Source organism: Aethalodelphis obliquidens, unplaced genomic scaffold, assembly GCF_003676395.1.
Source record: "Aethalodelphis obliquidens isolate GAN/ISIS:26980383/991018 unplaced genomic scaffold, ASM367639v1 scaffold54, whole genome shotgun sequence".
Classification (NCBI taxonomy): domain Eukaryota; kingdom Metazoa; phylum Chordata; class Mammalia; order Artiodactyla; family Delphinidae; genus Aethalodelphis; species Aethalodelphis obliquidens.
The window spans coordinates 6,922,714-6,948,110 of NW_020837998.1; the positions used below are offsets into that span (position 1 = coordinate 6,922,714).

General features: G+C 36.7%; 2 protein-coding genes and 1 long non-coding RNA gene across 3 annotated transcripts in view; 1 reads left to right on the forward strand and 2 right to left on the reverse strand.

Moving 5' to 3' along the window:
• Positions 1-2,043: 2,043 nt before the first annotated feature.
• On the reverse strand, positions 2,044-12,815 carry LOC113609054 (uncharacterized). Its single transcript, XR_003428486.1, has 3 exons — positions 12,530-12,815; positions 10,253-10,340; positions 2,044-2,094 (listed from the first exon to the last, which is right to left on the reverse strand). It is a non-coding gene; the product is annotated as an uncharacterized LOC113609054 (long non-coding RNA).
• Positions 12,816-14,908: 2,093 nt separating this feature from the next.
• NAP1L3 (nucleosome assembly protein 1 like 3) lies at positions 14,909-17,578 on the reverse strand. Its single transcript, XM_027086067.1, has one exon. The coding sequence runs from the start codon at positions 17,221-17,223 to the stop codon at positions 15,781-15,783; it is 1,443 nt and encodes a 480-aa protein (XP_026941868.1). The 5' UTR covers positions 17,224-17,578; the 3' UTR covers positions 14,909-15,780.
• FAM133A (family with sequence similarity 133 member A) overlaps positions 16,915-25,397 on the forward strand; it is a 55,018-nt gene continuing 46,535 nt past the window's right edge. Inside the window, exons 1-2 of the mRNA XM_027086068.1 lie at positions 16,915-17,015; positions 18,591-18,660. The gene's annotated coding sequence lies outside the window, so the exon portion shown is untranslated. The remainder of the gene's footprint in view (positions 17,016-18,590; positions 18,661-25,397) is intronic.

Here is a 25,397-nt window from a genome sequence, read left to right on the forward strand (position 1 = left end):
TCCAGCCCAAAGGCTAGCAGGCTTGACATCCAGGTAGAGCCAATGTTTTAGTTCTAGTTCAAAGGCAGGAAAAAACTGATGTCCCAGCTCCAAGGCAGTGAGGCAGGAGTTCCCTCTTACTTGCAGGATGGTCAGCCTTTTTGTTCTATTCAGGCCTTCAACTGATTGGATGAGGCCCACACACATAAGAGAGGATAGTCTGCTCTACTCAGTCTATAGATTCAAATGTGAATCTCATCCCCAAACATCTTTACTGACACAGCCAGAATAATCTTTGACCAAATATCTGGGCATCTCTTAACTTAGTCAAGTTGACATACAAAATTAATTTTGTATGTCAATTTGACTGGGCTGACTAGGTTAACTTAATGGTTATAAGTCATTAGAGTGGTGATTGCTAGAACTAATCCTCCTAACACAACACTTCTAGGGCAGTCAGGAAATGGTTGTTTAGAGAAATTGAGGGACTTCCCTGGCGGTCCAATGGTTAAGACTCCACACTTCCACTGCAGGGGGCACAAGTTCGATCCCTGGTTGGGGAGCTAAGATCCCACGTGCCATGCAGTGCAGCCAAAAAAAAAATTTTTTTTAAATAGAAAAATTGAAACAGTGGACTGATAGAACAGTAACATAATGGCTCAGGACATTAAGGCCCTGACATTAAATATTTCCCCACAAAGAACTGCTGCAACAGAGCTCCTTATAATAATCACCTGAGCAGCAGACCCAGTAGCGTTGCATGGGTAAATACTCCTTAAATATTGTTTCCAAGAATGAGTCTTCCCAATCCCACTCCTGGGCACATACCCAGAGAAAAACATGGTCCGAAAAAATACATACACCGTAATATTCATTGCAGTGCTGTTTACAGTAGCCAAGACATGGAAGTAATCTATATGCCCAATGACAGAAGAATGGATAAAGAAGATGCAGTACATATATACAATGGAATATTACTCAGCCATAGAAAGGAATGAAATTGGGTCATTTGCAGCAACATGGATGGCCCTAGAGATTGTCACACTGACTGAAGTAACTCAGACAGAGAAAGAGAAATATCATATGCAGAATCCATAAAAAAAATGATACAAATGAACTTATTTACAAAACAGAAACAGACTCATAAACTTAGAGAATGAACTTATGGTTACCAGGATGGGCGGGGTAGAGGGATAGTTAGGGAGTTTGGGACTGACATGTACACACTGCTATATTTAAAATGGATAACCAACAAGGACCTAATATATAGCACAGGGAACTCTGCTCAATATTCTGTAACAACCTAATTGGGGAAAGAATTTGAAAAAGAATGGAAATGATTCTCCCCTAGACCCTCCAGAAAGGAACCCAGCACTACTGACACGTTGATTTTAGCCTAATGCAACCCATACTGGACTTCTGACCTACAGAACTATAAGATAATAATTTTGTGTTATTTTAAGCTGCTATATTTGTAGTAATTTGTTATGGCAGCAAGAAAAACCTGATGCACACAATTGGAGTATAGAAAGTAGAGGAAAAAAGGAGGGACATGTCATTCAGCTCCCTTCTGTCTAAGGAGATTTCCAAGCAGTAGATCCTTCAACTTAAGGAAAAATGCAAATGGTGTTCAGGAAAAGAAAATGAATGTTATTTGATTTGTCCTGAGTAAAGACTCTTATTTATGCCCAACTTTTAATTAGCTACATAAATAGTACTGAGGCAGGGATTTTAAAAATGCAGTGCAGATATATACAAACCATCTATATTTGGCTTTGGAACCGATGTTTATTATCATTAAAAGGAAGCAGATCTTTTACTCTTTCCTCTTCTTCACTCTTAAAAGTCAATTAATAATCAAGAATTATGTCTTCTTTTAGATCTGGCTCAACATCGTTAGTCATCAAGGATATTCAAATCAAAACCATATTAGACGGCTTCCCTGGTGGCGCAGTGTTTGGCAGTCCACCTGCCGATGCAGGGGACGCGGGTTCGTGCCCCGGTCTGGGAGGATCCCACATGCCGCGGAGCGGCTGGGCCCGTGGGCCATGGCCACTGAGCCTGTGCGTCCGGAGCCTGTGCTCCGCAACGGGAGAGGCCACAACAGTGAGAGGCCTGCGTATAGCAAAAAAAAACATATTAGAGTCACAGATGTAGAAAACAAATTTATGGTTACCGGGGGGGAAAGGGAGGGGGAATAAATTAGGAGATTGGGATTGACATATACACACTACTATATATAAAATTGATAACTAATAAGGACCTACTGTATAGCACAGGGAACTCTACTCAATACTCTGTAATGGCCTATATGGGAAAATAAACTAAAAAAGAGTAGATATATGTATAACTGATTCACTTGGTTGTACACCTGAAACTAACACAACATTGTAAATCAACTATACTCCAATAAAAATTAAAAAACTTTACACTCTCTAGAATGGCTGGAATCAAGAAGAGAGATAATAACAATTGTTGGTAAAGATATAGAGAAATGGATCCCTCATATATTGCTGGTAGGAATGTAAAATGATGCATTCATTTTTGAAAACAGTCTGGCAACTCCTCAAAAGGTTAAACAGAGTTATCACGTGACCCAGCAGTTCCACTTCTAGATATATACCCAAGAGAAATGAAAACATATGTCCACATAAATGTTAATAATAGCATTATTCATAATAGCCAAAAGTGGAAACACCCAAATGTCATCTCATTATACAACAAAATGTGATATACCTATACAATGGAATATTATTTGGCCATTAAAAGGAGTGAAATATTGACACATGATACAATATGGATGAACCTTGAAAACATTATGGTAAATGAAAGAAGCCAGTCACAAAAGGCCACATTTTACATTATTCCATTTAAATGAAATATTCAGAATAGGTAAATTCATAAAAACAGAAAGAAGAACAGAATAGGAAAACCTATAGAGACAGGTAGTAGATTAGTGGTTGCCTAGGGCTGGAGGAAGGGAGAACTGGGGGAAATAAGAAGTGACCACTGGTAGGTACAGGATTTCTTTACGTGGTGATGAAAAATGTTGATTATGGTGATAGTTACACAACTCTGTAAATATATCAAAACCCACTAAATTGTATATCGTAAAAGTAAATTGTAATGTTTGCGAATTATCTCTCAATAAAGTTATTATTTTCAAAAGAATAGAAGAGAAAATAGTAACTTCTGAGGGTTAGAGGAGGGAAAGACATTCTTGATTTTTCCTCTGTGATCTTGTATAGTGGAATAAGGGAGAGTAGAGAGGAAAAAAGCTGGGTTCCTTTTACTTTAGTATAATTTAAAATAAAAGTCATAGACTTGTTTCACTTATTTAGCAACTATAGACAACATACCCTATCAATTACTAACAAGAGAACTTGAAGTCTTAAAGTAAAGAATGTAAAAGAAGGTATGAACTATGTTCAACATCAAAATATACTCTATTTTGATTTCTATACTGGGGATGTTTGAATTTTTTCAGGCATTGTCTGCCACTGAGGGTTCTACTGTTAGTTTATTTTGTATCTTTATGAGGACAGTTGATATCTGTTGGATAGTCACCTCCTCATCTGAGATTTTTAGAACCAGATTAATTAGTAAATTTATCATACCCAATTTAGAAGTAAAAAGAATCCCCCATCTGAGACTTCCAATTCATCTTTACAGATTATAGTATTCAATACATTAACCATAAAAAATGGGATAGAAAAGGAGCAGCCAAGCCAAAATTGACTGAATCATCTGTCTAGGAAGCCAAAAGCAAGAGAACATGTGAAAAGAGAAGAGAAGGAGGAGTGAAGATAGACGAAGTTATGGAGAAAGTAGAACACTAGAAAAAGTGAGAGACAAACTGAAATAGACAGAGAGGAAAAGAAGCAGCTGAAAAGATGGTTTAGGCCCTGCAATGAAAAGTCCTTTGTTGGGTCACAGAAGGAAATTCACATACTCCACATACACATAAAGAATCCAGACTGAGAAATGTGCTATTAAAATTATTTTATCTGGAACATGGTGGCTAGACCAGTTGTGGCAAGGATGGAGTTTCTGCTGAGGGAAATGAGTTTTTCAACTTTCCCATTGGGAAAACAATAGTCCTTTGACTGGGAGAGAGGAAGATACTCCTTTTTTCTCAAATCTCCAAGAACAATGGGAACACTAGTCACCTGTAAAGAAGGAGGGGGTCAAGAGGCCCCAGTGTGGGAAAAAAGTTGGCGCTTGCAACATGTATGGTGTCAGGGAGGACTGTAATTCAGGGACCCTTGTGCAAAGGCACAGACAGTGGATCTCTGATGGCTGGTTTTAAAATTTCCTTTTTCTGTCTGATAATTTTCTTCTGCTAGTCCCAAACCGTCACTAAAGTTTTGTTAAGCATAAGAGTGAGATATGAACTGTGTTTTAAGGATTTACTTTTTACTGTGATGTCTTAATTCTTAGTGTAGTGTGGATTGGGGTAAGAGGCAGCAGCATGGAGAAGCAGTTGTAAGACAGCACAATCTGACCAGTGGAAAAGTCTGAAGCACTTGCCCTAAGAAAGAATTGGTAAGTGACCAGCAGACATACTTTTGGAACATACAACCAAGCATTCTCTAGCGTTTCTTAGAAATACTTGGGAAAGGAAACTGGGCAGAGACTAGGTTACTTGGTTAGGTTAGTTAGGTGACATGAGAGAAGGAAGGCTGAGGCTAGGTTATTTGGGTATTTAAAGGGAAAAGCAGCCATTGAAGGTCAGAGAGTTTGGAAAAACTTGGTTTTATAGTAATAGTTAATTATCCAAAAAATGGAAAGGGAAAGCATCATGGGTTTGTGAACCTCCCATTACCTAGCTGTTGTGTGACCTTAGATAGTATTTAGATGCAATGAGCCCAAGATTTCTCACCTATGAAATGAGGAAGTAGATCATCTTTAACATTCTGTTAGTGTCAGCATAATTGGAATAAGTGTTTGCTCTTAAGGTGACCACTGTGAAGGAAACAACCCTTGTGCATATGCTTTTAATATATTATTTTAAAAGTTAGTTTCCAGTATTGCATAGCACAAATATGTGCCTATATAGCACCTTCACAATTCCTTATTTGTTTTCTGACTCTACAGCTCCATATAATTGTCTAAAATTCTAAAATGTTCCTGTTTCTCCTGCTCTATCTTTTCTGATCACAACAGTAAATTCTGATCATTATATAAAATTTAGAATACTAAAAATTATGAATACAAATTATCTAAAACTCCATTACATATAGATAACCAGTATCAATATTTTTGTGTACTACACATAATTTACATATATATGCATACATTTCCATAGTTTTGAGACATTTTTCATTAAACAGTTTATCTTAGCTATGTTTCAATGTCAGCATAGATCTACATTATTACTTTAAATGCCTTTACATTATTCAGCTGTATGAATAAACAATAGCTTATAAATTGAATCCCCTCTTTCTGGACATTTAAAGTGTTTCAAACATTTCAGTAGTATTGTAAGCAACACCGAAATGAACACTCTTATAAATGTTTTTGTTCACTATTATTTCCTTAAGATAAATTCCTTGAAGATTTGCTAGGTCAAAGAGTATGCACATTTTAAAGGCCAAATGTGTGTGCCAAATCACACTCCTGAAAAATGTGTACCATTATACCTTTCCACTTGCAGTACATGGTTGGGCCTTTTCTTCACATTATGAGAACAATGATGGGAATTTTTAAATTTTACTTTTGACAACAAAACAGGTAAATAGCAGTATCTTGTTATTTTAATTTTCATCTTTTTTATTAGTAGCGTAGGCGAGCATTTTTCCTATATATTAGCCAAAATACTAATATACATATAAAAGTATTTTTCTGAATTGCTTATTCATTTCCTTTACAAATAGTTTTTTCCTAAGTTTGTCACTCCTTTTATACGTTGTCTTATAAATGGTGTTAGTATGGTTTTAAATAGGAACCATCAAGACAGATCCTAAAATTGGATGACAAATGTCACCTAATATTCTCTCTCTTACCTTTCCTTAGGTACAAGGTACCCTTAGGAAAATTATCACAAATCAGGTTGCTGGATAAAGAAGAGAGGCCAAGAAAGGATCTTAAACATCAACAAATTCTAGTATTTCTTTAAATCACTTAATACTTTTTTGGTGGGTGAAAATTTGCTAATCTGCCCTGAGTAACAAAACTTTGACTCAACTGCACTTTACTATACACAAACGCTGTGTTTACTAAAGAAGATGATAATATTAGGATAATACAGAGATTTAAGCCATATTTAATATGAAATCAGTGTTTCTATGTGAAATGAAACAATATTCTTTTCACATATAAATATTATGGTAGTTGAGGTATGCCAATACAATTTGTGAGCTTTTGCTTCCTCATGAAATCACTAATAATTATACTAGTGGGAATATTTAATAACACAAGCTAAACAAACCTAAATATAACATCTGAAAAGATCTAACTTATTTCCAAAACAGTTGTTCAGAAAATCAACCAGGGATATTCCTAAGCTAGAGAAATTTCCTGATACTTTCCCTCGTGCTGCTTAGAGATTGTTCATTTAGTATAGATTCAATTGGAAAAAGTCAGGATTCACTTCTGTAAAGCCTCATCATCTATACAAATTTTTTTTAAATAACTACATTCTTTCTCTAGCCCTTCAGCATAATTAACTGCAGATGTCGTCTTCATGCAAAAGAATTTCCAACAATTAATTGGCAACCTGCTGACACAGTTATTATGTTGTGAAAATCCAACTTTTCCAATATTTAAAAGTATATTACACTTGTTAAAATGTTTTCCTAGCACCCTGAACCTACCCAAAAATAATGAAAAATTTTTAAGTTATTTATTTGTTCTGGTGCATTATTTTTTACTTGTCTTTCAATCCAGAGACTGACAAACTCTGTTAAAACTTGAATTACACCTAAATAATTGTAAGTAATGCATCTTACTCCCATAATCCTTATTTTTATTGTATTTAAAGGGACATTTTCCCTTAAAGCAAGACAAGCTGGTGCGAGTTAATACCAATTTCAGCAGCTCTAACACTGGGATATTTTACCTGAAGTTGTAAATAGTGGTGACAGTTTAAGGTAAATATTACAAGAAAGATTTTCACTTTCTTCAAATTTCATTTCCTATGGGGTGCAGTGCAAATGTTTTAAGTAGATGCCATCTGCTATGCCATTCATTGCCTTTCACCTCTTGTGTTCTCTTAAACTTCTGCAAGCAATTCTTATAAATGAATTTCCTGACCAAAAGAACATTGTTAAAAACCATGGCAAAAAAACCCCACTGATCTGACTTGTATGTCCCCAGTTAATACCCTGGCCAAAACTAGAGGAGGTTGTGAGGAAAGCATTCCACACTGGAAATAGTGTGTAAATCACTATCTTACAAACTATTTTGTATGTCTGGGGTCTGGAAATGGTCCAGTTATATTCAGCATTACTAAAGAAAAGAGTTTATGTCATAGACTTTTGGTCAGGCAACAAACTGGTAGAGTACTGACTCCTTGAAGGAATGGATAAAAATTCAAATTGACCTTCAAAGACTGAAGATATAGGGAGGATGCAGGCAGGTAGGTGTTTACCAGGAATCAGTTCAGAGCTATTGATTTAGGGAAGGAAAATCCAAGAAAGAACAGGAGCAGTTACATGAAATCCATGAAGGAAAGAGGATTTTCTTGCTTGAAGACAAACAAACCTGGATGAGTTAATACCAACTTCAACATCTTTAGTATCATGATACTTTACCTGGAATTACCAAGTAAAACTCAGTTATCCTAATTATATCAATAAATTATTATTTGAATTATCACTGCATGCCAAACACTCTGCTAAGTGCTTGATAAATAATATCTCATTTACGTCTTACAATAATTCTATCAAGTAGCCAGGTAACAGCCCCATTTTAGAGATAGGAAAAATGAGGATTAGAGGGGCAAAGCAACATGCATAAGGTCACACAGCCAATAAGTGACAGAAGTGGGAGTCAATACCAAGACTATTAGACTTCAAATCCGTGCTTTCATCCTCTATATTGCCCGATTCCTGTAAATGTTCCTCTGGGTTCTGCTCAAGGATGCTTAGGAGTAAACCACTTTTTCATCTTCTTTTCCCTTGTTACACCTATTGATTTAAAGGCTCTTTATTGCTGCTAACTACAGGAAAACAGGGAATGATAAAAATATAAGAAGTTGGAAAGGTAAAAGAAATCTTTAATAGTAATGGATTGCCCTATATCTAATTGAAATAGAAATTTACTAAGCCAGTTCTCATGATACCTCTGTGTATGATGGATATGACCTAGGGGCTCAACCTTACCCAGTGGTCTCACTAAGCTATAAAGTTTGATAAGGTTTCTCAGACATGAGCTACAAAGTGGATTCAGGGGCACCACTGCTAGGTAAGTGGAAAGTCTTAGTTTTCCTCTGTAGATAGGCATCTGCTTTTCTTCCAGGTTGTACTTATTTCTTCTCCGCTGCTTCCCTTGGGCCTTATCTAGTCTTGAGTATGGACAAAGACAGTGCTTCTCTAGGTGGTATAGCATGGTAGAAAGGTGGAATAATAGAGCAGTTAAGCACATGGACTAGAGCCAGATTGCCAACTATAAAGCCTGGCTTTGTCACTTACTGGTGTGTGAGCTTGGACAAGTTACTTAACCTCTCTGTACCTCAGTCTCACCATTTGTTAAATAGAGATAATAATTGTACCTAATTAATAATACAGTAGTAAGGACTACATGAATAATAATTTGTATAGTCCTAGTGCATAGTAAGCATTGCAAAAGCATTTTCTATTGATACTATTTCACTTTCAGATTTTAGGAAGAAGGACCTTCTGTCCCTATGGGAGATTCTGGCCACTGGCAGTCCTGTTTCCTTTCCACCTGTTTTTACTCTTCTATACAAGAGTCATAGATCAGTGACTAATACACTGGAATACTACTCGGCAATAAAAAGAACAACCTACTGATACAGGTACAACTTGGATGGATCGTAAGGTTATTTTGATGAGTGAAAACAGGTCATTCTCAAAAGGTTACATGCTATATAAATCCATTTATAAAGCAATCTGTATAATTTTTTCATTTCAAGTTTGAGAACAAATTAACAGTTGTCCAAATTTAGGGACAGAAGAAACAGTTTTGAATCTTGACTTTAGTGGTAGTTCCATGAATCTATATATGTGATAAAACGACATAGAACTACACACACACACACACACACACACACACACAGGAATGCATGTAAAATCTAGCAAAACCTGAATGATGTCTGTAGATTATATCAATGTTAATTTCCTGGCTTGGGTATTGTACTATAGTCATGTAAGGTGTTAACATTAGGGGCAGCTGGATGGAGGGTACACAGGACCTTTCTGTACTATTTTTGCAACTTTCTGTACTATTTTTGCCACTTTATCTCAAAATAAATTTTTTGTACATGTTGATTAAGGATGCTTTCACCAATAGACAAAGTCGGGCTAATTTCCCTATTTGACCAAGGCCAAATTCACTAAACTGGTATTTCAGGAACACTATAAATTAGGAGAATTGTTAATAGCTGTGCCGCAGAAAGAGTTTTTCTGAGGTCAATACATTCAGAGCACACGACACAGCCCCTCCCCTCTTGGAGATTCCTCTCTACATTGCTCTGTGATTTTCAATCCTGCCCATGTACCAGAATTATCAGAATAAAAATTAAAGGCAGAAATAATCTTCAAGTCAAAGAAATAGCCACAATCCCAAGCCACACATTGGAAATAATTTCTTCCACTTACAATGAAATTTGAACAAACAAACAAACAAAAAAAGCAGGACTCTGAGCTAATGCTTGCTGTTCCCTTAAGTGTTCAAGCTCTGAACATCTGACTTAGAACTGTGGCAGACATCAGACGTCGAAAGCAGCAAGAAATGACCCCTTATGGAAACAGCTCCATAACACAGAACAAAAGGGGAGCTGGAGTTAAGGAGAAATTATACCAGCACATCATCTTCATTTTCTGAGAACCTTTAGAAACTGCTTCAGTATGAGGAGAGAGACAAGCAACAAGTAACTCTACAGATGTTGGCCAGTCCATTGAGCAGAAATTAACTACAAGACTGCCACAGAATACCTCTAACTCAAGGCATTTCACTGAGTCATGCTGACCTGCTCAATCCAAAGCTGGTGCTCGTGAGGGCTGAGAAAGGAGAGAATAGCCTAAACTGAAGACCAAAATGGTCTCCAGCAGAAAATATAGCAATTCGGAAACAATGATATGAGACAAACCTGAATTGAAGCTTCTGAGATGCTCAAGCTCATTTCCTCCTACCTCTTCACACATCACACTTCAGCAAACAGTTGCCCCCATTCAAAGCTGGAAAAAAAGGGACAACACCTAAGCACAGATGATTTAAAAATAAGCAGCAGAACAGCATAAGCAAAAGGTAGACAAAGGAAGAAGAAACTGAAGAACAGGTTCTGAATATTTTTAAAAAGCCTATTTTAATAGGTAAACTTTACAATTCTACTGAAAAATATTAAAAATACTTGATTAAATGGAAAGACACAGCTTGTCCTTGGATAAGAAGACTGAATAATACGAAATTCCTGATTCTCTGTAAATGAATCTATAAAATCAAACAAACCCTAATCAAAATATCCATAGGCTTTAGGGAGGGAGACTGAAAAAGAGTGGTACTGCAGTTCATCTGGGAAAATGAATAGGTGAAAATATGCCCCCCAAAAATCTTAAAAACAAGTTTTATAAGGAACTTTTCTTATCAGATAATAAAATATATATGAGAAATTTCTGTTTTAGAAGATTTATACTGGCACAAGAATAACACTTCTGAACAGAACAGTCCAGAAATAGGCCCAAACACATAAGGGAATGGATTATATAATAAAGGCAGCAATTAATTACATTGGATATTCAATATTCAATAAATGGTGTCAAAATAATTGATTAGTTGTATTGAGAGAAAAAAAGTGGTATAGCTACCTCAATCCTTACATAAAACTTATTCCAGAAAGATTAAAACTTTAAATGAAACTATAAGAGTACTCTAAGAAAATATGAGCAATTCCAAAAAAAAAAAAAAGATCTTGGTGTGGAAAGCTCTTTCTAAACTAAATACCCAAAATCTGTAATGGGGAAAAAAAGATAAATGTGACTTTATTAACATTAAAACACTTCTACAGGAAATAAAGAAAAAACAACTGAACAAAATCCAAAGGTAAAATATTTCACTATATGCAACATTTTTCCTTAATTCATAGACGGTGGTTACAATTACCAATCAGTTGGAAAAAGATGCTCCTAACCTAAATGCCCATAAGAAACTGATGAAATACATTATGGTATATTATGTTAAACAGAATGAAGTTTACATGCACTGATATAGAAAGGGTTCCAAAATATATTAAGTGAAAAGTGAAAGGAGTAGAATAGTAGTTATGTTAATAAAGATAGATATAGACATTTTCTTTTCATACGAAATGTGGTTATCTTTGAAGGCAGAATTGTTTAAAATAATTTTTATACTTTTCAGTATATTTTCCAAATTTTCTATAATGAACATATTTTATAATCAAAAGATGTAATAAAATAATAAAGTGATAACTTTCAGTGACACATACTGCAAAGAAAATATACTTAATCCCCTTAGTTTACATAACTTATGAGTAAAAGTTGAGAAGACCACTTGCAAACACTAATGTCTATTAGCAACACAGAAGGAAATAACAGCTCCATTATGTTTTTATAAATCCCTCTGTCACGCAAAATTCAAAAACATAAGTAATCTAGGAGACTTGATATTAATGTTATTAAAAATTCTTAACTCTATGCTACTTTATGCAAATGATAAAATTTTGTAATGTACCATAGCATAATAAATAATTTATAGCACAGCAATAAGGTACACCTGGTCCAGGTTGGTTTAAACCCTTCCTACCTCTGAGGTGAGGCAAAACACACACGTGAATTGGCTCTTTAAAGTACTTTTTTCCCAAGTAAATATTAGCTTCAGTGAAGAGTTCTGATAATTTTACCAGTTACTCTCTAAAAGCTATATGATAAAAGGACATCATAAGGACTAAACTACACAGAGGCTTTAGAGAATGTGTTGTATTCCAGATCTCTTGAAAAGAAGTATATTTCTAAATGCCATGAGTTTTAATACTTAAATATTTCATTTTTAAATTTAAAAGATATACTCCACAAAAAACACAAAACATAAAATTTGAAGTAATGCGTAAGTGTGTTGAAGTTATTATACTGCAGGTTGTCCTAATGCTTACGCTGGTGGGCACGAACATCTAATCAAGTGAGGATTTATCCTTTTTACAAGAGCGTGCAATTCCTTTTCAAATTCAGCTTCTATCTTATCACTTGACCCCTGAAGCCTTTTGAGGGCAAGGACACCTGTATCGTTAGACCCCGTCAGAATGGGGCATTGGCATCATTTGACTATCCGTGTGGTCCCTTTCTTCACTTAGCTCAAGTTTCTTTCCTGACCTCTTCAGCAGTCTCTGCTGTTGCTTAGGAAAACCCCTTCTTACCTGAGTTTGCCACCTTACAGGAAAAGAACAAACTTTTAGAGTGAAGACCCTGGACGCTCAGTGCCCCAATTCAGGATGGCAAAAATTCACAAAGGAGAAGGCGGGGACGACTGCAGCGCGGAGGAGGTGACGACCTCTTCGGTCGGGCTCGGGTCAGTGAAGGGAACGGCTGACCTCAGCCTTGAATCACAGCCAAAGGAAACAGCTCGCCGATTAGAAGGCACCGAGGAAGACCCTGTAAAACTCTTCTCACGCCCATGCACCCAGCCCAGGAGCTTCGCTCCCACCCAGCTCTTCTTTCTGGCATCATTCATTGGCTGAGCGAGTGTGATGGACAAACCTGCAGCCCAACGAACGTGCAAGCCCATCGGGTTTCCCGGCTCTTTTCACCTTTGACTTAGACTAGGTGGCTGAAGCACCCACCACCCACCGTTTGCATTTCCGGAATCCTAGCTTTTACTGATTCAAAAATCCGTGACACCTGCCCGTTCCCCACCCCTACCCCCGCCAGACTTAACCTGAAAAGGCAAAAATACCAATACAGGTAAACTGGGACGAAGTGAGGGAGTGGCATTGTAATGTACACACTACCAAATGTAAAATAGATAGCTAGGGGGAAGCAGCTGCATAGCACAGGGAGATCAGCTCGGTGCTTTGTGACCACCTAGAGGGGTGGGATAGGGAGGGTGGGAGGGAGACGCAAGAGGGAGGAGATATGGGGATATATGTGTATAGCTGATTCACTTTGTTATACAGCAGAAACTAACTCACCATTGTAAAGCAATTATACTCCAATAAAGATGTTAAAAAAATAAATAAGTTGTCTTTCGAATTAGCTTCTTACACCCACTCAACTTGATTTGAGACAAGAACTTGTGATAAAACCTAATCAAAGTGATGGACTGGGAGAAAATACACCAATCTATTATATATACAGGGCATATCTTCCTGTAGTATGCTTCTGACTGATTGTTATTATCTGCACTTCTCCTTCTATTTTGCAAATATTCTATAATGACATACGTTCCTTTAACATTGGAAAATACAGAGCAGGAAGGGGCTAACTACTTCGGCAAGTGTTCTAAGATGCAATAAGGATGTTGCATTCCACGTAGAAGTTTTAAGGGCTCTACTGTCTGTGATGTCTGGCAAGCACAGTATATATTCCATTTGAGAACCTCTGCATCAGTGAGCCAGGTACATGCTATTTACTATAGTCTTTGATTCGGCACAGACTTATAAGTAAATCTGCTACCACACCCCTCCTTGATGGTTGCAAAAATCTCAGAACTACAAAAAAGTGACTCTCAGAATATGACTGCTATTGCTAAAAGCAATAATTTACTTCCTGATTTTGTATAAATTGTAACCTAAATATCCAAACATGCATGATTGGTTAAATATCTATCTCATAGGTTGGAATATTTTGACATTTATAGACATGGGGGTGACTATTGTTAAGCAGGGATAAATGCAAGATACTAAACTATATATATGGTGGGATCTGGGAAGACTAGTAGGTAATTTTATGCCTAGTGACCCAGAAATTCCCCAATCCTGTCTTCCTCTTGCCACAGCTCTTTCCTGTTAAGGTCCTGGAGGAAAGTATATGCAGTTGGGGAAATGGCAGATGTGAAATAGGATATTATTTGTTGTGCTTGTGACTTTGTGCCCAGTACAAAGCTCTTTGGTAAAGTGAGTTTAAGGGGCTTCCTCCTCACAATAAATTCAAACCAAAATCTCTGGATCAAATTACTCTGTAACCAACCACATGGTGCAGAATTGGTGAAAGCATAATGTCACCTATAAGGAAAAATAAACCACATAGGGGAATGAGACCTCTTCCCAAGTCACGGTGGAAGGTGGGCCTGGGTCATCAACCCAACCTACTCCTGGAAGTGAAGACAACAACTAATATGGATGTCCTTTCTGGGTGAGGCACTCCTGCCTATCTCCCCTCTTCTCCATCCCTACCTCCTCCCATCCTTTCCACTCCCGACCCTCCTCCCTTCCCTCCTCCCCCTCCCTTCCTTCTCTCCCCTTTCCTTTCCTCCTCCCTCCCACCCTCTTCTCCTTCCACCCCCCTCCTCACTCTGGTACCCTCCCTCTCCCTTCTCCCTCCCCACTTTCTCTACTTCAACACTCCTCCCCATTCCTTCCTCCTCTTCTCTTCCTCTCTCCCCTATCTTAGTCCTTCTCCCCTGTCCCATTTCTCTCCAATCACTGGGATGTGTACCCACCAAAAAGAGCTAAGATCTGTGAAATGTATCAGAATGTTAATTATATTGATAATTATATATTTTTAAATGTTCCTTTTCCTAAGGATTCTCTACTTTTTCTATAATAAGCACCATATTTTTTATAATGAGGCAAAAATGGTAGATTTTTATAGCACGATACATTTTGACATTTATTTATTTTAGATTGTAATAGAAGAACATGAAAAAAATACCAATGATGTAAAGTGATCATTTCCAGTGAAAGGCAAAGTAGAACATATTACAAAGAAAATGTGGTTAGTACCTTTAGTTTACAGTTACACAGGATAAGATGAGCAAACTTTTTAAAAATGCTATGTTATATTAACACCTCAGTGGTAAACAATAACTTCATTATGCTTAAATTTATAAACCACTATGGCACATTAACAAGCTCACAGTCATATCATATATGGTCTTGATGGACATTATTAAATGTATGCTAATTTTTTTCAAGGGGTCAAATTTCACAATGCACTGTTTTAGTTAGTATAATACTGTATTTCTATAGCAAAGTAATGAAGGCACAGCTAGTACAAGCAGATTTAAACCCTTAGTCTTCTGGGCTGGAAAAAGAAAAAAAAATATTTGCATTGATGCTTCAGGAACTTTTTTTTTCAAGCAAATATTTGTCTCAGTTAAACAATTCTGACAGTTTTCACAGCTACATTCTAATAGGAATATGACAAAAGGACTTCACAAAAATCAAAACTTTGTAGCACCAAACTAACATGCTTTAGATAATTGACAACAGTTTACATATTTTGAAGAATATTACACTACAACAGGCTAGATAGAATAAACTGATACTTAGACACTTTAAGACAATATTTTAGGCTACCAGGAAAGTACGAAAACTCAAGACTGTTAGGAATACTAGTGCTGAGGTTACAGGGCAGGTTTTTTTTTTTTTTTCCCCCAAGACTATATAAACCTACTTCACTTCTGCTTGAAATTTGAGATTCTTGAAAATTCTTTCATGCAGCCTTTTTTTTATTTTCGATATTTCCTGTTTCTACAATCTTTACCAACATCATAGGTACCATTGACTTCTCCTGTATAGTAATAGATTGATTTCAGGATGACATTATCATGTAAAATTTGACCAATTTCAAAGTCCTCATCAAGGATAGCATCTTCTCGTGGTTCAAGCTTTCCAATTGTAGGAATCTCAGGAGGGCTAAAGAAATTGAAGAATGATGCATTAGGAACCACTCTTGGCTGGGTTTCAACTTCTCCAGTAGCAGTTGTGCGACTCCGGGTGGTTGTCACTGTAACATCCTTTGCTCTTCTCCAATCTATCTTACAGCCTTTGCAATCTTGGATTTCCCAGCCCCAAGAGAAGAAGGGATCGTTGTGATCTGGCTTTGACTTTATTATATATGTCTTGGTCAGCACCTCATTTTTGAAGTATGGATTGGGTAGAAAGCAAAATTCAAATGTGTAACTTATAGGCCGGCCAGGTTTTGAGAACTTCAGGCTAACATCGGACAGGAACTTCAGAATGGGCTCATCATACTTCTGAATCATGGGCCCCAGCTTGTCAACATTCTTTAAGACAGTCAGCCAATAGTCGGGAATGCCTTTAGGATCTTCTCTTTTAGGCTTTCCCTTGCGAGCTCTTTTAAGAGCTCTTTCCTTAGGCCTGACCTCAGGAACTCTTTTAGGAGCCTCTTTTCCTGGAGCCCTTGCCTTAGCCTCTGTTACTTTAGGCTGCTCTTTATCTTCTGCCTTTGCCTGGGGGGATTCTTTCGGATCTTCTTTTACTTCAGTCTTGGCCTCCAGAGCATCTTTAGACTCTTCTTCTTCTTCAGCCTTTGCCTCGGGATTTTCTTTCGGAGCTGCATTTTCTTCAGCCTTGACCTCAGGTTTTGTTTTCGGGTCATCCTCTTCTTCCTCACCCTCTAAGGCAGGCATCTCACTAGGGCCTTCTTCCTGCACCTCCTCATCACTGCTGAACACCTCATCCTCCGAATTCCATTCACATTCTTCTTCCGTAGGCTCATATTCTGCATTGATGATTCGAAATCGCCGATCATACAGAGGCCTATTGAGTTCGGCATATTTTCGTTCGAGATCGTGAATTGCCTTTAAGAACAGGGCGTCTACCTTGTCACATTCATCTTGAATATTTCTGAGCGCCTGCACACGATTTCTAACTGCCCGAGGCAGCTGATCCACGAAACTTCTACCCGACGGAGCACGCCGCGCACTTCTGGAAGGCCCAGGTACCCTCTTCTTTCTATAGAAGCGGCTGCAGCTACTGCTGCTGCTGCTGCTGCCACTACTACTGCTGCTGCTGCTGCAACTAGTGCTGCTGCTAGAGCTGCTGCTGTCAGATTCTTCCCCAGAATCGCTAGACGAGCTAGCCACCATCTCTTCATCCACCCCCTGGGCGGCAGGTTCCAAGACCCTGTTAGGATCCGCTTCTGCCATTTTGCAAGCCTGCACACCTCTTAGGGTGGTGACTACCGCGCGCCCACAGATGGGCAGAAAATGACTCACGGATGCTTGGGTGGCGGCGGCGGAGGCTCTGGCTGAGGTGTTGGCAGCGGTAAAGGCAGCAGGAGCGCGGGGCGGGGCGCGGCTGGGCCGAGGAGATCGCAACGGAGGTGGCAGCAGCAGCGGAGACCTGGACGAGAGCGGCGAAGGCAAGGCCTCTCTCAGCTACAGCTGCAGCGGACTGAGGCGTGCCGCAGCCGAATGGCGCAGTGCAAGACCCCGAGATCTCTTCACTGCTTACATCTCGAGCCCCCTCCCCTCGCAGTCAGACCTCCAGTTCATTTAGTTCCCAGTGTGCCCTCAGCTCGCACCTCATTTGCTGGGCAAGCTTGATTGACAACCTCTCAGCCCAATGAGTGACCAAACGCACCTCCCCCTCCAGGCTCCGCCCTCCTTCCCAGACGCTCCTTGGTTGCTGAGGCAGACACCCCTGGAAGACGTTTTTTCCCCCCTCAAAATTCTATCTTTATAGTTTTATAATTACAAAAAAAAAAAAGCTTAGATATGAGGTAAAAATACTAGTCATGATTCCTAACAAGGGAAGAGGAATATTCTTCTCCCATTCGCTCATCCTTAATTCCCGCTTGGTTTGTCAGGGGCCTCGTAACAAAAATCTGTTTTTTAAAAAATTGGGTGAAAATGCTCCAAGTGGCATCATTGGGTAGTGTGATTATTGATGATTTTTAAAATTCTTTTTCTTTTATCTAATTGTTCTATGAGCATGTATTTTTACACTGGGGGAAAAAGGGGGAGTCGTTTATTGGTGAGGGGGGGAGGGGCTAGAAAGCAGGCATATTGCATTCCACGTAGCAGTTTTAATAAGTGCTGTCTGTGATGTTTGGCAAGCCTGGTTTATATCCATCTACAAGGTTTGCGAACCCATGTTGCCGTGAGTCAGTTACACCATTTTTACTATATTTCTCTTTTTAAGCTGGCATATAAGAGACCCCATCCTTGCTGCTGATTTGCCACGTAGTCCTTCTCAATGATTGTAACAACCTTATAGATAAAATAAAAGGGCATTCAAATGTTAAGTAGTATTATTTAAAAGCAGACGATTTGTTCTATACTTTCGTGCAGCAGTTTTCAATTCCACGAATAGCAGGACGGGAGGGGGAATCTGTGCTGATGAAACTGCATCCTCTGTCAGGGTGTTCTTTACATTGTCATCTTCCACCAGTTTCCTTCTAACACTGTAAAATTCTAGCCATACTAAAGTATGATTTACAAGTCCAGTAATATATGAATAAACTTTTGCAAAATGAAGTTTAAAAACAGGTATCTGTTATTTTTATTTACAGGATTCTTTTCTGCAACAGAACAACTCCCTTGGTACAACCAAAAAGACCAGTGTTTACTTTTCATTAAAAGGTAAGGAACATATTTAGCCCATTTTTATGAATGACAAGAATTACCTATCTGTGTTTGAATAAAAATTCACAAGATATAGTCTTTTAAAGACTTAATTGGAAGATATCTTAGTAGTTCTATGGAAGCGGAAAACTCCACAGAGGTGATTTGGAATGCTAATGTAGAAAATAACCTAATTAATCACATTCACTTTCTAAACCTGCTCATAGAATACAAGTAGCAAATTAAAATATAAAATATGATGAATTATTCATTTCAAGTGAGGAAAATATTAAAGTTAGATTAACCCTTATGTTACCTTTTTATTATAGGATTTGTGCTTAGTCATTTAGTCATATTTTTTAAAAGTTAGGAAACACTTTTATTTTCTATTCTGTAAATGAATTTACTTTTATTGTTTATTCCTGGTTGTCAAAGTATATAAGCATTGTAAGGAAAAATACAATATAGAAAATTCCAATGGTAATAAAAACACAATCTTAATCATTTGTTAACCATTGTTAGCATTTTGATGCATTTCCTTCCAGAATTTTCTTTGTACATATTCACACCTGCCTGTTTATATATGCTGTTTTATCTATGTGACATCGTATTCTCTTGTAATCTGCTCATTTATCAATTAATTGTGACTATACTTTCACAGTAAATGATCAACATCTTATTTTTAAATAGATGCATATTCCATGGAAATATTTGCCTTAATTTATTTAACCAGATTCCTATTGTAGGGCAGCTACTTCCCAAACCATCTCTCCACTAACATTCATATTTTCTCCTGTTATAAAAAAGTTACCCCTGTATACCTACTATATGCACTTGTAAAAATTAGTCATATGATGAATTCCTAGAAATGGGAGTGCTGGAATAAGTTGCATGCTTATTTTACTCTTTGATACATATTGCCAAACTTCTCTCCAGAAAAAAATTATCACAATTTACAGTCCCACCAACAATGCATGAGTTCATTTATTTAGTCATTCAACTAATATATTTTTGTGCCTGCCATGTGCCAGGCACATGTGGTAGAGGATGATGATATAATGCTGAATATAACTTACTGGGTGCATATCCTTTCATTTTATAATTTTAATTAAAACATATACTATGGAAACAATGATTTAAATCAATGAAGTTATGCTGTAAATATTGTTCTACAGATTATTATTTTCCTTTAAAATGATGGATGTATTTTGGTAATGAATGCACTTATATTTTATAGTACCTTAATGGTTTCATATACATGTTAAACTTTGTACCAACAATAATTAGTATTTTGGAGTTAGCAATGAGTTAGGGATTGAGACTTTTTTAATGTATTTTTATTAGCTAGTTAATTTTCTTAGTACCACTTATTTGATAATCTTTCTGTCTCACACTTATTTGAAATACCACCTTTACTGTATTAACTAAATTGTTTGATTCTGTTTCTGAGTTCTGATTTCTGATGCATTGTCCATAATTTATCTGCAAATAACTGAGGCAGTTTTTTAATAACTTTATCTTTTCTGAAAATAATATAGGTTGAAAAAAGTCAGTACATTGAAATCCAAATAAGAAATTTAAAATAACTCAAAATACACTGAGATAATCACTATTCACATTTTAATAAACATCTCCAAATTAATTTCTTATTATTATGCATTTCTATTTCTTAGATTAGTGGTAAGATTGAATGTCTTTTCATATGTTTATTGTCCACTTGGGAATTGCTTATTCATATCCTTTGCTTGTTTTTCTACTGAATTGAAAAAGGAACTAATCAGTGGTGAAATCCTAAGGGTAAAATAATTTTGACCTTGATTTAAGACAACTGTGACTCCTTTAGAAAATAGCTCTCTTCTGATTTATGATATTGGACAAATGTGACTCAACTACAACTTTCATTCTAAAATTATCTACGTGGAGGCTTGTTTAGATGCTTTTCAAGAATTAATACTTAATCATTCACACCGATACAGAAAAGTTTGGAATGGAACAGGGAGAATAAAAAGAGAAAAAAAGCTTGTAAAAAAACCTCATACAAAGATAATATATTAATGAGCTATCCTGATTTTTGATTGGAAGTCTGTTGTCCCAAGCCATAGATTTTAGGTACCTTTTTCTAACAACAGTCTACTTTTGATGTGTATACAATACTTTAGGTATCTCATAACACACTTTTATTTTTGTAGCTTTTTTGGTCTGTTAGTTAACTTAATTTTATAATGGCAGGTCCCTAAAAGAAAATAAATTTTATGTTCATATAATGAATATAATTTATGTATAATGCCATATTTTTTCTATTTTTATAAGTGTGCAAGCATATAATATGCTATTTTTCTTAATAAGGCTATCTATAAATTACTTGCATAGTAATATGATCTCTGTTCCATTATTTTATAATATTCTTTTTGGAGGGTTAAATGTTCATAGTTCTACATGAGATGATGCTTAACACAGAATCTATTGGTATATTCCAAGCTGAACATGGCTCTTGGACATCTGTTTACACCTTACCTGTTATGAACATGTACACAATCCCACCCACCACCCCTGCCACACAAACACACATACATAATACACAATGAAAACTGCTGTAGCATTATCTTTTGTTGTAGATGTTTAAGAAGCCAAGCATTGCAAATTCATTTATTTTTGGACTTATTGTTTGTTGTTCTTTTTTTTTTTTTTGGTTCATCTAGATAGATTTTATCTAAATGAACAAGTTAATTCTTTTTTAAAACAATTTTATTGAAGTACAGTTGACCCTTGAACAACACAGGTTTGAACTGCATGGACCCACTTATACACAATTTTTTTTCAGTAAATACTACAGTACCACACAAGCTGCAGTTACTTGAATCCCTGAATGCAAAACCGTGGATACTGTGGCAGGCTATAAAGTTATACACAAGATTTTTGACTGTGCAGAGGATGGGTGCCCCTAACCCCCGAGTTGTTCAAGGGTCAACTGTGCAATAGATATAATCGTACATAAAGTGTACAATTTGCTAAGTTTTGATAAATCTATACACCTGTGAAGTCATCACCACAGTCAATATAATGAACATTTTCATCACCCCCAAATGTTTCATCATGCCCTACTCCGTCCCTAGGCAACCACTGATCATCTCTCTGTTTCTATAGATTGGCTTGCATTTCTAGAATGTTATATAAATGGAGTCATGCAATATATCCCTCTTTTTGCTTATCTTCTTTCACTTAGCATAATTATTTTTATATTTTTCTGTATCGTTATATGCATAACGAGTCATTTTCCTATTGTGTTACTGAGTAGTTACACATTGCTTGGATATATCACAATTTGTTGATGGACATTTGAGTTTTGGGCTATTATGTATAAAGCTGCTATGTTCATTTGTGTATGTCTTTGTATGGACATATAGTTTCATTTCCTTTAGAAAAATACTTAGATGTGGAATGACTGGATCACATGGTATGTGTATGTTTAGCTTTTAAGAAATTAGCTATTTTCCAAAGTGATTGTACAATTTTGCATTCCCACTAGGAGTGCCAACACTTGGTATGGTCAGTCTTTTAAAATTTAACCATTCTAATAGGTATGTAAGAGTATCTCATTGTGGTTTTACTTTGCATTTCCCTAATGACTAATGATGTTGAACATCTTTTTGTGTACTGATTTACCATCTACTTATCTTCTTTGTAGAAGTATCTATTCATATTTTACCCATTTTTCTATTAGGTTGTTGTCTTACTATTGAGTTTTGAGAATTCATTTTCTACTCTGGATACAAGTCCTTTATCAAGTATAAGCTCTGCAAATATTTTCTCCCAATCCATGATTTTTTTTCATCCTCAAAAAAACAGGAAAAACTGAAAAAGTGCCTTTCGCAGTTTTTCAAAGAGCAAAAATTTGTAATTTTGATAGAGTCCAATATATCATCTTTTTTTATTTTATGAGCCATGCTTTTTTTTTGAACATCTTTATCGGAGTATAATTGCTTTATAATGTTGTGTTACTTTCTGCTGTATAACAAAGTGAATCAGCTATATGTATTTATGTATCCCCATATCCCCTCCCTCTTGCATCTCCCTCCCACCCTCCCTAACCGACCCCTCTAGGTGGTCACAAAGCACTGAGCTGATCTCCCTGTGTGACACGGCTGCTTCCCACTATCTATTTTACATTTGGTAGTGTATATATGTCATTGCTACTCTCTCACTTCATCCCAGCTTGCCCTTCCCCCTCCCCGTGTCCTCAAGTCCATTCTCTACGTCTGCGTCTGCATTCCTGTCCTGCCCCTAGGTTCCCATGCTTTTGGTATCACCTTTGCCTGGCCCAAGGTCACAAGGATATTCTTCTATCTTTTTTTAAAGTTTTATACTTTTAGGTTTTATATTTGAATCTGATCTATTTTTGTATGTGGTAGAAGATGTGGATTTAATTTTTTTTTCTTTTTTGCAAATGTGTAACCAACTGTTCCAGCATCATTTATTACAAAAGCTCCTTTCTCTACTGAACTACTTTTGCACCTTTATCAAAAATTTGTTGTCCATATATGTGTGGGTGTGTGTTGTACTCTCTGTTCTGTTCACTTGTGTACTGATTTTAATCACCTATTTGGTAAATATTTGTTAGGTCTATTTGAGAGGAAAATAGAACCAAATTGTAGGATAACAGAATTTCATTGCAGTGGAGACAGTTATAGAAGGTGGATCTTCATCCTTGGCCTTTCATTTCTGCTCTCAGAAGAGAGAGAAAGGGGCAAATAACAACAGTAATAACCTAGAAAACCAATCAACACAAGAAACATCAAATGCTCTTCTAGTTTCTGGAGTTGCCAGTGTGTAGCTGTCTATAATCCAGCCACAGGAATGGTAGATAGCATTATTCAGGAGTACAAATAATGCCTCTGTTTTTCTCGCCTTGGTTAGGAGAGACCTCTTTGGTAAAATTAAATAGACAGCTTTTTCAAGCTGTTAATAAATTGTGGTTTAAAAAGGAATAGTAATAAAAATTGGTTAGTATTTCACACTACTGTTTTTCAAATCAAAATTATATCATTCCATACTCATTCCTAAAATAAGGGTACACACAAATGAATAGAATATGGTATGTAGCTATAACATTTTATTTTTTTTATTTTTAAGAAACTTGATTTAATAAACATATCAAACTTTGTACCAATGAACATGCATAACCTTTTTTGACACAAATGGAATATTCCCCCATAACATTTGATTTTTAAAAGGAAATATTTGTGAATTACATTTCTGGCATTATAACCTTAACTGCATGGAATTTAAGAGAACAGTTACAATTAATGCAATAGCAGAAAAGGAAAATTAGTTACTAATTTGGATATTTATTCTAATGCTAGTTTTCAACTTAAAAATAGCATACATTGTTCAAAAATGTAAATCCACATCACAGAGAAACACTTTTATAAGGACACTCAAGAATCTTTTGCCCACAGTACTCATTTGAAGAATTCTCACATAAAAACTTAAATAAAGCAAACCTTTTTAATTGCAAGTTTGGAAGCATTTTATTTCATTCGACTAAAAAGGGAGGAAAAATTCAAAGGATTTGAATGGTGAGCAATGTCCATGCATGTATGTATAACTACCATAACTATTTCTAAATTTTGTATTATATTTGGACAATGTAGAACAAGCCCAAATGATATTTTCTGCCATTTTTCATCCAGAATACCCAAATATATTTAATTAATTTGATTAAGTGCGTCCACTGAGAAAAAGTAAGTCTTATGGAATTGCAAATATTCCTGCTGGTGGGAACAAATACCTATTCCACAGCTCTTCAGAGGTGATGGTCATTTTTGTATCAAACAACATACACATAATTTTAAAAACCCTTTCTTAGAGTTTAAAAGAGTAGAATCTCAATAATAATCAAGTTTCAGCATTTGATTTCCTTAGTGAGACTTTATGACCTAAGTGATTTTATTACAGGTTCTGGAGTCAGAATTGCTGGGCTTGAATCCTGATTTTTCCTCTTACTGGTTGTATTAGATATTGGGCAAGCTAACTCACTTTTATTACCTCTATTCTTCCTCTCTAAATTGGGGCTATGGACTTTCCTGGTAGCATAGTGGTTAAGAATCCGCCTGCCAATTCAGGGGACACGGGTTTGATCCCTGGTCCGAGGAGATCCCACATGATGTGGAGCATCTAAGCCCGTGTGCCACAACTACTGAGCCTGTGCTCTAGAGCCCGTGAGCCATAACTACTGAGCCTGTGCACCACAACTACTGAGGCCCGCATGCCCTAGAGCCCTGCAGCAACTGAATCCATGGGCTGCAACTACTGAAGCCATGCGCTCTATGGCCCACGTGCTGCAACTACTGAGCAACTGCTGAAGCCCAAACACCTACAGCCCGTGCTCTACAAGGAGAAACCACTGCAATGAAGAGCCTATGCACCACAATGAAAAGTAGGCCCTGCTCGCCACAACTAGGGGTAGCCCGCATACAGCAGTGAAGACCCAATGCAGCCAAAAATAAAAATTAAAAATAAATTAATTAAAAATTAATTTTAAATAAATAAATAAAATAAAATGGGGCTAAAATGGCACATAGACCTCAAATTCAACATTGTTTACTATTTTTCGTAATATTATTGATCAAGATTATGTGTAAAGGAACCTTTCTTATTATATAGTCTCAAGCCACTCATAGCATTTCTTTGTGACTATAATGTGAATTCTATTTTGGAAGCAGCATGGGACTCTACAAATAGAGATTTTCCAACTC